General features: G+C 33.6%; 1 protein-coding gene across 1 annotated transcript; it reads left to right on the top strand.

Moving 5' to 3' along the window:
- Nucleotides 1-187: 187 nt before the first annotated feature.
- LOC126847810 (histone H3) lies at nt 188-598 on the top strand. The gene has a single exon (XM_050588210.1). It carries the CDS (start codon nt 188-190, stop codon nt 596-598), a length of 411 nt encoding a protein of 136 aa, XP_050444167.1.
- Nucleotides 599-14,543: the final 13,945 nt, after the last annotated feature.

The following is a 14,543-nucleotide window of genomic DNA, read 5'->3' on the forward strand; positions in this document are numbered from 1 at the left end:
CGGGCCGTCGCGCGGACCAATCACGGCGCGGTATCGCGCGAACCCCCTCTGTTTCGGCAGGTCGTTCCGTCGACCAATGAGAACTCGCGCCTATGATCCGAATTTGTATATATATACGAGCTCATTCGGTGTGCGGAGACATATTCGACCGTTTCGAGTTTTCACAGACAGTCTACGAACTACCGACATGGCCCGTACCAAGCAAACCGCCCGCAAATCTACCGGAGGCAAGGCTCCCAGGAAGCAGTTGGCCACCAAAGCCGCCCGCAAGAGCGCACCGGCGACCGGAGGAGTGAAGAAACCCCATCGTTACCGTCCCGGTACCGTGGCTCTCCGTGAAATCCGTCGTTACCAGAAGAGCACCGAGCTGTTGATCCGCAAATTGCCGTTCCAACGTTTGGTCCGTGAGATCGCCCAAGACTTCAAGACCGACTTGCGTTTCCAGAGCTCGGCCGTCATGGCTCTGCAAGAAGCCAGCGAAGCATACTTGGTCGGTCTGTTCGAAGACACCAACTTGTGCGCTATCCACGCCAAGCGCGTTACCATCATGCCCAAGGACATCCAGTTGGCTCGCCGTATTCGCGGAGAACGTGCTTAATCGTCTCAATACTCTACAAATCCTCTTTAAAACGGCCCTTTTCAGGGCCACTACATGCGTTACAATTATTTCTTTATTGACCTTACAGCGGGCGCCGCGCTGTTGGTAAAATGAATACAACAGTTTTGTACTTAATAGTTTTATTATTATCGACGGTCGTGGGTATCCCCCCGAGAATGTTGTTACTTACATTTTTAAATTAATGTTGAAAATTCCCAACGACCCGTTTTTATTGAAGTATTATTTATATTAAAAAAAAAGCGGGGTAAAAGAATAGGCGGTAGACACGGCGGTGGCGATGGACGACGAACGGGTCGGTGTAGCGTTAGGCACAGTGTAAAACGTATTTTTGGCGCGCGCGGGAAGTAGTCGGCGGCGACGGCGGCCGCGTTATAGTCGATATGAGTTTGTTAGGTTGTAGAACGCGGTGTGTAAAGGAATTATTATTTTCTATACTCTGCGCCATGAGAGAAGTAACCCGTTTCGCGCATCACGACTGTCCCGAGGCCCCATTTCCCCCACTTTGTGCCATTCGGTGTCGCGCTGAGGCGTGCATACAGCGCGAAACAGACGATATACAGAGTGATTGTGTATAGAGTATATTATTTATTATAATTTATAAATATTTATATTTATAAATTAACATAATTTATTATATTATTATTTTATTTATTATAATAATATAATATGTTATTATTATAACATATTTTTACAACCAGGTCAAGTGAGGTCAGAGGTTTTTGTGTACAGGCAAAGGAAAGCCGCGTCCCGACTTTTGGTGTACAGGCAAAGAAATGACGCATCCCAAACCTTCGTGTATAACCTAATTATATAAATTAAAACTAAAGAATATTTAAATTAAATATGAATTTAATATTTATTATAAAATATATAATATATTATTTATTATTATATTATTATTATAATAATAATATAATCATATAATCATAATAATAAAATGTCAATTCAAATAGCCGACGTCCCGCCAGTCGCCTAATCGTCTCTTCCATGGGATTCGTATAATACATCTGGCTCATAGACAAGCATAAAGGCGGCTTGGGCAGCGCGTGGCGTTGGCGCGCGTTTTTATCATGTCACAACGTTATCGTATCAAATAATAACGGTGACGGCGTGTGTTGTTTTTTTTGCCGAGTTTGTACTTTCCTTAAATTAAATTAAACGTAAAATTATTATTATTATTATTAATTACACTGTTGTTCATTATCATACGTGGTTTTTTATTCAATAGTGTTTCCCGGTGTGTCAAACGTTATCATATATATAATAATGAAAATTAAAAACGGCGAACGGCGTGTTTTGTTTTTTTTGGTGAATTTTTGTCTTTGTAGTTTGTTATATTACATACATATAATTATATATTAAACGTATAATAGTTATTATTGATTACATATTTGTCCGTAATTCGCTCACGGTTTTCGTTCAAGAGAAATCGACGTGTTTCCCGGTGAGCAAACATTATCTATTAATATGCGTCGTTGGATGTCGGTACGTTTTTTAGATTTAGAATATATATAATAATATATAGTATAGTAGTATATTACATTTCGCTTAAACCAAATTATCAAATTAATTAGATGTACAAAATTCTTATCTTTTTCAAACCGCTGTGTGTGGTGATAACGATACATTTCATATTTTTTGTTGAAAAATTTGTTGACTACTATTTATTTTCAACTAAATAACTTACTGACTTATTTTATATATATGTAAATTATTTGTTTTAGGCCAATACTATAGTGAAATCATAACCGACGCTTGTCCGTTTAGAAGATTGATTGCTACTTCTATCTACTCTGTCTTTAATTAATACAATAAGTAGTTATTATTGTTACCATTGGTTACAGACTGTTATCCTATGCCGTCACCGATTAATTTGCCTGCGGCCAACAGAAAACTTACACCGTAGAAGTTCATTTTTTGTTATTTATGAAGTATTTTTTAATAATTAGTGCCTATCTAATCTCTATACTCAACCCTAATTTAAATTGACAGTTTTTTTTCATTATACAGTGTCTTAACCGACTTCTCTTAACGCTTTAGTTTCTTAACGTGCACACACATACGATACTAATGTACAAATAATTAAGACATTAATTATTTCAAAATTTTTTGTTAAAGCTGTACAATTATGATCACTACATAGAATAAAAATTATTTTAGTTTTTGTATATATTTTTTTTTAATGATATATTATTTCACGTTAAATTGGCATTATTTGAATATATTTTAATTATTTCATTTAGTAGGATGATTTACCTATATAAATATGTATGATCACTATCGAGTACTATCACTAACCGTTTGGGGTTTTTAAAATTGTTTTTTGACTTAATTTGTGGTTTTAATATTTTAACTTTGGAAAATTCATACATTGTAGGTAAGCTATGTGGAAATCAACAATTCAAGCTAAGAAAAATCTAATAATTGTCATTAAAGTTAAAAATATAGTTTGTATTCTTTGAAATTGACAAACATATAACTTTATTTTTTTAAATCATGTATCTGATTTCACTTTCCAGATAATTTTTTTTTTAGGAAGTATTATTGTAAATTATTTAGTAGAAAAACATTTATTTACCTATCTAAAAATAACATAATACATGGATTAATTAAAAAAAAGTTTATTGTTGTTAAAATAATAATATATATATATAATGAAAAATATTTTTTTAAATAATAATAATAGTATATTTGATGCACTGAATAAAAATTGTTCAGATCTAAAAACAATCGATTTTTAGTTTTATACACCTGGGGCTACTTTTGTGTGCTTAAAATTTATATACATTATTGACATAAAATATCTATGTGTTCATTCCGCTCTAATAAGAAATAACTATATCACATGATCTAATTTATTTTAATCACATTATACATAGCAACATCTTTGCTATTGTAATCATTCCAGTTTTTACTCCCTGGCTTTATAATACTTATTTAACCAACGAATAAATGCATTTTTACACAGTCTTATTATAAAAAATTATAGGTATGTTTTTTAATAGCATCAGCAAAAGTCCCTATATCATCTTTTTAAATTCTTAAAACAGTTGTCTTTAGATAATTTTAGCGTTCAACATTTTGTGTTCTTAGACCGTTTTTATAAGTAGTAATCAAAAATCAAAAAAATTGTCTGAACATTTATTTTTACTAACTATTTAATGTTAATTTTTTATATTATATGTATGTATATATATTTTGTTTTTTTTGAGCTGCTGTTGATATAGCTTGAACTAAATTAGATACTTATTAATATTGACTATTTTGGTTTTTTTTGTGGTGTGATTTCAGACATAGGGCATAATTAAAACATAAAAATAATCATTTTATTTCATTTTAACATTTTGAAGCATGGTGGTATAAGTAATTTACTACTTTTTCAAAAAACAGCCTACTCTCGCACAGTGGTATATATTTATTACCACCTTCATAATCATGTTCAGAGAAAATCGGAGAAAAAAATGCTGTGCTTCAAAGGGTTAAAATTTATATTGAAATTCAACATTTAATTTACTATTTTATTATTTATAGAAGTATAATTATAAGTATTCGCTCCACCCTAAAAAAGTATAGTAAATCTATAGATTTTGCTATATTTTTTTAAATTGATACTACATAATAAAAAATAAAATTATTTTAAAATTTTTGATTATTATCATTTAGTAGGATGAATTGTTGGTTAGCCATCTAAAAATATATCAACATATGGATTTATATACCTTTCATGGTTTACTTAAAAAAGTATTAATGTATATATCAATTTATCTATTATGTATAAAATATGTCTGGATAAGTATCAAATAATTTAGGTATTTTATGCACTGAATATTATTATTATTATCATTTTGTACTCTGACCGTTTTTATAATCACCGCCGGACACTCGAATAATCAAAAATATTTGCTACAAATTATTTCAGACATTTCATTTATGTTTTGTACTCTTGAGTTCCCAAGTAACCGTCACACAAACATATTGTAATGGATTACTACAATTAACTAAATGACCGATTTCTCCTCGAACGTTAATAATGCACGACCTAAATGGGTTTTTTCTCTACTTTGTAGCCCAAAGGGTAAAACAACGTAATAAATTGTAAAATCCTATTATAAATTGAAAAAACCAATGTATTCATACAACCATAAGAAATCGTGTACTCCGTACCTAGCCAAAGGGTAAAACCATGGCATAAATTGTAAACTCCAATTATAAATTGTAAAAACCGATTTATTTATACACTATAAGAAATCATATACTTTGTACAAAAAGAGATTGTAAAAACACACGAATAAGCCATTTTAATAAATCAACTATCCGACAATGTTCCACAATTAACAATGAACAGCTCAGCCATTCACCCGCAACCCGGACTCGGAGATTGGCCATTGCACCACTTGGGAGAGGTCAACGAGCCGCCAAAGGACGACTCCTTCCACGACGATCGGACGGTCATTTGACGTAAATACGAGCCGCCTCGCCATACGAGCTTCAGAAGTGTTTTTGGCTGCGTATTTGATACCTGCAACAATAACACTCACGATTACTGTTTTGTACACTGAACTTATACACGTTGAAATTACAAATACTTACTTTATTTTTGTCTTTGAGAGTTTCTTTTCATTGTTAAACCTTCAAAACCATCTTCAACCTTTTGTGTACAAGTACTCAAAGGCCACGAACTTGCGAGAACTTTACACTGGCGCAGATGCGGTACGATTGTCAAAAGCGGGACTGATTTCAACATCACACCGAAGACCAATTGAAGAGTTCCAGCCTTCTTGATCTTCAACGCTCTTTGACACGACCAGACGACTCAACATGAACGCTCTATTGTGAGTAATCTATAATATAAGAATATAAGATAAGTTAATTAAGTTGATTGTATGAGTAATAATAAGCAGTTAGGCACTTCTCATGTTAAGGTAGAATTAGATTTATCTGAAGTTACGTTAGAATCTGATGAAATTAATTTGATTAATTTAGACGAAAGTAACGGTAGTTCTGTTATTATTAATCAGGAATCTGAAACCGACCCGATAGACCTTTTAAACAGAACATTTAGGGAAGCAGATAGGTGACTCACTAGGAGTACACCAGGTGTAGTGCATGTTAAACTACAACCAGTTAGGAAAACAAAATCTAAGGTAAAAGAAATTAACACAACAGCTACGGCTAATACACCAGAAGTAGAAACTAATCAAGCAACGATGTCTTTAACTCCCACGTTAAGTTTAACTGACGCGTTACATTTAACTCCTAAATATTCCGGTGAAACGGATATTTATCAATTTTTAAATGCATGTGAGGCAATAATTAATTCAGTTAGTGCCGATCAAATACCGCTTTTGTTAAAAATGGTTATAAGCACCAAGCTTACGGGCCGTGCGTTTAATTGTACTAAATATAAAACTTTGGCATCTTGGGAGGAGTTGAAAAAATCATTGCTTGACGCGTTTGAAACCCCTTTTGCAGCGGCTAACTTACAAATTCAATTAAATATAATAAGAATGAACAAAAATGAAACAGTTAATAGTTATAATGAACGAGTAGATGAAGTTTATCAAAAATTATGTAACGCTTTAGCTGCAGGAAAATCGAAGGAAGACGCGAAAATTATAAACGAAAATGTAAAAACACAGGCTCTGGTTAGTTATATTAATGGGTTAAATGATCAACTTAAATTTGAAGTTAAAACTAAAAATCCTCTTACACTTGATAGTGCTATGCAAACCGCAGTCTTAGCCGAAAAGGACTTGATCACTTACAGAGGGGTACAGGATATGTTTAAATCGCAAAACGCAGGGAATAATTTTAATACGGGTCAAAACAACAACGGGAATAGGAGTTTTCAGTCACCAAGGAATAATGGCAATAATAATAATAATCGGGGTAACAATTTTAATGGTAATCGTCCTAATGTAGATAATAGACGTTGCAGGATTTGCAATCAAGTAGGTCATTTATCCTATAATTGTAGATTAAACACTAACAATGGCAATGATAATAATAGACCTCCACCTCAGCAAAATAGGCAAAATACTAATTATCAATCGGGAAATTTTAATTCGAATAATGCGGGTCCCATGGTTTGTAATTATTGTGGCAAAATCGGGCACGGGGAGTCTGTTTGCTATAAAAGGGAAAATGACGCGAAACGTGCAAATATGGGGGGCGCCGCGATTAAAACAGAAAATTTTCTAGAACCGACCGCGAATCACGGGGCGCGCGTCATCAGGCAAATAGCCGTGGAATCGCAGACTGTTTCAGAATCACTCGAACGACAATGATTAATAAACATATTTTTGGTAATAGTAACGCTAGCAAAAACGATAATTTTCAATTGCTAGTCGATACTGGCTCTCAGATTAATATTTTAAAAATTAGCACGGTAAAAGATGATATTATGGTTAACGAATTAAATAAAGTCTATCTTAAGGGAATTCATGAAAAAATTATACCAACTTATGGTACTATAGTTATTCCGATAATAATTAATAATAAGGAAATATACACAGAATTTAATTTAGTAGGTAACAGTTGTATAATGCAGGAAGATGGTATTTTGGGGGAAAAATTCCTTACTGAAAATCACACGGTGATAGATATGGGTAATAATGTTCTTTTGATAAATGATAATGATGATGATGATGATGATGTTTTAAGTAGAAATGGTAAGCAAAATGGGAAAAATGATATTTTAAAAAATGAAAAAGAATTAGGTATAGTTGGGAATAATAAAGTATTAGGTGAAGAAAGCTTGAAAATGGATAGCAATGTAATTGGGGAAAATATGTTAGGTGAAACAGATACCAAGAGTATTTTAATGGTTAATGGGGAGCAAATAATTGATGAGTGTATAGTCAATGGGAGTATAATTAATGAAAATGTAGTTGATGGGAATATAGCCAGTAGGGATAGATTAAGTGAGGATATAGTTGAATTCCCCTTAGCAGAAAAAATTGGAAAAAATAATTATAATGATAATGGATTACGTCAGGGTGTATCATGTTCGCATCAAGCGGCGAATATTATTGAACACCCTGCCATAGGTAGAAACGAAAAGGATATGAATATTAGTTATGATGAAATAAATGACAAATGTAGTAAAATAGGTTTAAATGCGAATGACGCAGGGGATATAAATGTAGAAAACACGACATTGGAATGTATTGGGTCACAGAACAAGGATTTAGTCGATATAGACGGGGCTCATAATGTTATAAATGTAAATGAATTGGTAAAAAATATATGTAATAAATTACATTTAGATGACAGGGTAATAAGAAACATAGGTAACATGAAACTAAACGATACGGGAAATAGGCAGGTAGCCAAGAATAATGATGAAATTGTAATACTACAACCGAGGTCAGAGACGGTCATAACGGTACCAATCACTGATCTGGACGGGCAGGAGATATTAGTACATAAACAGGAATTAATTAAAGACGTATATTGTAGCAGCGCGATTTCTCTTGTCAAGGACGGTGGGTTTATAGTAGGACTATTAAATATCGCAGAAACCGAGTCACGTTTAAGTAGTCACGATTTAAGTAAAATAACTTACGAAGGACAAAACAGTTATAGTATTTATAATATTAATGTAGAAAATATCGAAGAAGACAGGGTCAATAAGATTAAAACATTAATTAGGAGCGATCATATGAACGCTGAAGAAAAAGAATCTATTCTAGAAATATGTGGGGATTTTTCAGATATATTTTATTTAGAGGGAGATAAATTATCTTGTACTAATACAATAGAACACGAAGTTAGAATAAAACCGGATCAAAAGCCCGTGTACTTAAGGCCATATAGATTGCCTTTCGCGCAGCAAGAAGAAATAAGTAGACAGGTATCGCAAATGGAAAAGGACGGGATAATACAGGAAAGCTTCTCTCCTTGGAATTCACCACTTTTGTTAGTAAAGAAAAAGTTAGACGCTAGTGGGATTCAAAAGTACCGTATAGTAGTTGATTTTCGGGGGTTAAATGCTGTTACATTAGATGAATTTTATCCGATACCTAATATTACCGAGATACTTGACCAATTAGGCCGAAGTCAGATTTTTAGCGTCATAGATTTAGCATCGGGGTTTTATCAAATTCCTTTATCAGAAGCGTCACGGGAACTCACTGGATTCACCGTAATGAACTCCAGACACGGTGCTCGTCATATGATTTTCAATCGTGCAGTTATGGGGCTTAAAGGAAGCCCTTTGACCTTTTCACGTCTTATGGCTACAGTACTATCAGGACTAATAGGGCTTAAGGCACTGGTGTACATGGATGATGTCATCGTGTATGCAAGCTCGCTGTCAGAACATAACTCTAAATTACGTGACGTTTTCGATCGGTTAAGACAGCATAATTTAAAGATTCAACCAGATAAATGTCATTTTATTCAAAGGGAATGTGTTTTCCTAGGGCACGTTGTTTCAGCTGACGGTATTCGTCCGGACAAATCGAAAGTCCAGGCGGTTTTAAATTTTCCTGTCCCTAGAACACCAAAGGAAATTAAAAGCTTTCTTGGTCTCTCAGGTTTTTATAGAAAATTTATTGATAATTATAGTAGTATTGCGAAACCATTAACTAATCTATTAAGAAAGGGGGTAAAATTCGTATGGACAGAAAGTTGTCAGGAAGCATTTAATACATTAAAAAATGCACTATGTTCAGAACCCGTTTTGCAATACCCAGATTTTACTAGGCCTTTTATATTGACTACGGATGCTAGTTTAAAGGGATTGGCAGCTATATTGTCACAGGGGGAACCTAAAGAAGAAAAACCTATAGCATATGCCTCTAGGACTTTAAATAAAAGTGAGAGTAATTACTCAACAACTGAACTCGAATGTTTAGCAATAGTATTTGGGGTGAAAACTTTCAGGCCTTATCTCTATGGACGAAAGTTCACAATATATTCAGACCACAGAGCTTTGCAGTGGCTCTTTAACTTAAAAGACCCTTTATCAAAATTAGCCCGTTGGCGAATATTATTAGAAGAATACGATTATGAAATACGTTATAAACCGGGGTACAAAACTCGAACGTAGACGCGCTAAGCCGAGTATATAGTATTACAGAAGTCAAAGAATTAACGTACCCAGTTTTCCTTGAGAAATTCGAAACACAGCTGATTACTAATAAAAATATATCTGAAGTAACGGGGGAACTAATAGACGTACCCGACGAATATCACATAGTGTCCGAGATCGCGAAGCAATTTAATTTTAGAACCGGTATTAACTATCAGTTAAAACAAAAATTCGGAGCCGACCAAAACGTACAGAAAGGCGATATTGGGGGGACGACTTTCATAAAAAAATAACGACCGATACATTATATTCTTAATAACGAAGACACGCGATCAGCAGGTAACGACGTGTGAAAACCTGTTTTTAACGTTAGTAGCATTACGGCAGTTCTGTGAAGACAACAACTTAAACAAACTAGCCATGAATAAATTAGGTCATGACGACGATGTAGACTGGTCACACGCAAGGTCAATGATACGGTATGTTTTCCGTGATACCGACATAAATATTATTATTTGTTCACGCATAGAGTTTACACTGGAAGAAAAACGTACTATTTTTGCGCAATATCACGACTCAAAGCTTGCCGGCGGTCATTTAGGCGTGCATAGAACGCTTAGAAAAATAAAGCAATACTTTAACTGGAAGGGGCTTAAGAAAGAGGTAAAAGAATATATTAAAAAATGCGATTCTTGCCAGCGCAACAAAATATCGAACCACCACATTAAACAACCTCTTGCTATTACTAGTACAAGTTCACGAGCTTTCCAGACCATTCAATTAGATATAGTCGGTCCACTGCGAACCACTGACTTAGGCAACAATTATCTTTTATCGATCAAAGACGACCTTACTAAATTTGCCTTGGCAATTCCCCTACCTGACCATAAAGCTAATACGGTCGCAGAAGCACTTGTAATACATTTTGTGTGTTTACATGGACTTCCAGAACGAATTTTAACCGATCAAGGAACGGATTTCTTATCAAAAACTTTTAAAGATGTATGTAAATTACTAAATATAGATAAAGCTCAAGCTTCGGCTAATCACGCCATGAGCCTTGGCTCGGTGGAGAGACTCCACAGGAACTTAGCTGAATATCTGCGTGCTTATTCAAATAAGAACTTAAATGATTGGGATAAAAATATAATGTACGCTATCTTTGTTTACAATAATACTGTGCATACGTCGACTAACTATAGCCCTTATCAATTGGTATATGGCAGAGCCATAGAAATACCTTTTAAATTACAACGCGAACCAGAACCTCGTTACAATTATGATGATTACTATTTTGATTTAAAGCAGCGTATGCAAGTAGCTCACAAAATAGCTAGGGAAAATTTAATAAAGAAAAAAGTAGAGTCAAAGGAACGCTATGATAAGAAAATTAATCCAATAGAATTAGAGGTGGGAGACGACGTTTTGTTATTAGACCATACTCAAAGAAATAAATTAGCTCCACTTTGGAAGGGACCATATAAGGTCACAGAAGTGATTGGATCTCACAACGTACAGATATTAAGGGGCAACAAATACGTGGTTGTTCATAAAAATAATGTAAAAAAATATTTCAGTCCTAGTTCCGATGAGGAAGAGTAATACTAAGACTGTCACATTTCTATACTGTTACACCTTTAAATCAAGTTAATTTTAATTTAAAAAAAAAAAAAAAAAACACTTTTAGTTCACTAAAACACTGCACATAAATAAAATAGCTTTTACTAACCTGTATTATAGACGAATCTCTATGATGAATATAATTATAAACTCTTAAAACAATTTTCTTAGTAAAGCCGGAATTCGGTGTGCGATTTGTCTCCCCGAGTAGGTCTATGATTTATTTTTATTCAAAAAAAAAGAATAATAAAGAAAAAGAATAATAATGACGTAATGACGCCTGACGCATATTTTAAATATGAGTTGTTTTATATTATGCATTTACATTAACGTTAAAAAGAAAATATGTATTAATGTATTTCAGAAATTAAACTTAAATTAACGCTAACAATATTAAATTAAAAAGAAAAAATAATAAACATTTTTGTTTAAACGACACAAAACGTTTTATAAAATTCCGACAACGATACACGAATATGGCCAACTATATACTAAGCAGTGGCCAACAACCAAAAAACCTGTGTAGGTCTGTTCAGTTTGTTTCGGCATTATTTTAATCACCTGCTCGACACAGGTAAATCCGATGGAACAACGCAAGGTCGACACTGAAACCACATTCCTGTGGGGTTTTACAGCGTTGCCACATTGTGATGTTACCTAAAGATCGTTTTAAGGTACATACGTTACATCACAATAACTAGTTTTAACCGTGTAAAACGAATAACATAGGCTGACCATGAACGGTAACATTCAAATATAATAACCGTTTGATATTTTCTGTATAATGGGTACCTTACTTAAAAAACCTTATTGTCGAGATTACGGTTCCAAAACAATTATGATATTTTTATATAATTTAAAACAAGCGTTTATTAAAAGTGTCTCCCAACCCATTGTTATACCACTTCGTTTCTATTACTTTGACAAACGGGAAAAAGTAGATCAATTATTTTTACTAATTGGTTCATAATTTTGTTTTAACTACTTTAATAATAAAAGAATACGGTTAAATTTCAGAACACTACCGCTACTAATTACCATACGGCTAGTTAAGTCAACCACGCCTTATCAAGATGACAGATTGTTAACCACTGCGGGGTTACTTTACGAAAGTTTGGGTGAGATGAGAGTTCAACAAACAGCTTTCGACCTTACAGCATACCTAGATTTAAGTTATTATAATTCTAATGCAGATCAATTAAAAATACGTATCGCCGAGTTAAGGGAATATTGTAAAAACTATGATAATCGAACATTTGAATGGAATTCTGTAAACAATGTTACTACCAATGATAAAACCTTATCACAACGATGTACTTTTATAGCAGATAAAATAGATTTTATTCGCGAGGAAGTCGGGCGAAAAATAGGCTTAAGTTTGAAATCTGTAGGCTATTCTAAGTCTAGACGTTCTATTCCATGGGGTGCCCTAGTCAAAACGGCAAAAACTATCTTTGGGCTCTGTAGCGACATTTGCTTGGAAAAATCTGAATCACTCATTAAAAATTACCTAGATGGGGGCGAAACTGCTTTACCGCAAAATACTAGAGTATTCAAAATATCACAGAGTGTCAAACCTGGTCAAACTTTGCCACCACAAATAAAACCTCCAGTTGATGTCTTTACCACAGGTATGATGGAGCTATTTCGCCTAGGCAATGTAGACGAAATTGAATTGTTATTATCCCAATACATATACGAATCTAATCTCATATTTGAGATACTACAATTAGCACGATTAGGTCAGCTTCATTCTAGCCTAATAAGTATTGAGGAACTCCAAACACAACTAGTCGTTATCGCAAACCAATTAGGACCAAACACTCAACTTCCATTTGATACTAGTATTGACCACATAGCTGAAACAATTAAATTATCACAAATTATCATTTATTATGCCGATGGAAAAATTGTATTTAAAATAAACTTACCTGTAATTTTAAGGGAACGGCTAATTTTATATCATATTCTTCCCTTGCCAATTTGTAATAACCAGACTTGTATGTATATCAAGCCAAAATTTCACTATATAGCTGTAACGAATAATCATGAACGATATTCAACATTCGAGAAAATTGATCAGTTGAACTGTAAACGAAGCTCAAATTTCTTATTATGTAATGAATTATATCCACTCCATGCTTACAGCAATTTGCAAGTTTGTGAGCTTTTACTATTGAAACAACAAAGAACAGTACCTAGTAGTTGTAAAATCCTTTATAACAGGATAACTAGTACAATATTTTATAAATTTACAAATAAAAATAAATGGCTGTATATTTCATCTGGTGAGACTATTTTCATAGCTTGCGGAGATCGTCCCGCAGATCGAATACAATTAGAAAACAATGGAATACTAAGTTTAAATTCTTCTTGTAGAGCTTATAGTGACCAAGATGTATTAATACCAGGAAAAGAAATTATTTCTGAAGGATACAATGATTTTATTGCCAACTTCTCTATGCCTGAACCAACATATATGAGTTCAAGGTTTAATAACCACTTTTTAAATGCCTTTCACACACAAGCTCGTTCAATTAGTGATCTTTTAACTAACGGGAAGTCAACAAGACAGCTCGAAGCAGAAGCCGATATTTTTCATGTACCATGTATACAAAGTATTTATGAATACGTTTTGTTAGGTCTCAGCGTAGCTAACCTAATGATAATTCTAGTAGTATTATATATAAACGATATATTACAGTATAATCGCTTAAGGCGAGCACGAGCCAATAGGATCGGGCAAGCTGTGCACGCCGACGAGGAAATACCTATGTAAAATATTAGTAGTAAAACAGATAGAAAGTAGTTTTATAGTCTAGCATAGTAATTTAAATATTAAGATAACCACGGTGAAGGACGATCACGACGATAAATAATTATATAAATATCACTAACATTTGATTCTAAAAATATATGTTTTAATGTTTTAGGTAATGGAAACCTTTCCTACTTACATTAGAATTAATACATTAGACATTACAATGAGTACGAGCAATCCCCGTATAATCTTTTTGAAACGAGTAGTAAACCTTGCTTTAAATAATTGTACCAACCCTCAAGCGCCCAAACATACATTAAATACCATAATAGCTGAAGTAAACTCAAATCTAATTATAAAATTTGATGACTATTATTTGAAAAGCATCGAAAAGGATATTACAAAATTAATGAGGGAACTTTATGGACCCTTACGACCATACAACATTTCAATGGCACTTGTTATCTCCGCAATAGATGGGGACAACTTATTAGATTCGGTTTTTG

Source organism: Adelges cooleyi, unplaced genomic scaffold (assembly GCF_023614345.1).
Source record: "Adelges cooleyi isolate 19-005CV unplaced genomic scaffold, UGA_ACOO_1.1 ACOO_flye_CR_arks_rails_tigmint_CR_PRNA_121, whole genome shotgun sequence".
Classification (NCBI taxonomy): Eukaryota; Metazoa; Arthropoda; class Insecta; order Hemiptera; family Adelgidae; genus Adelges; species Adelges cooleyi.

Excerpts from the sequence above, each read along its gene's own strand:
- LOC126847810 (XM_050588210.1), top strand. The coding sequence starts at position 188 with ATGGCCCGTACCAAGCAAACCGCCCGCAAATCTACCGGAGGCAAGGCT.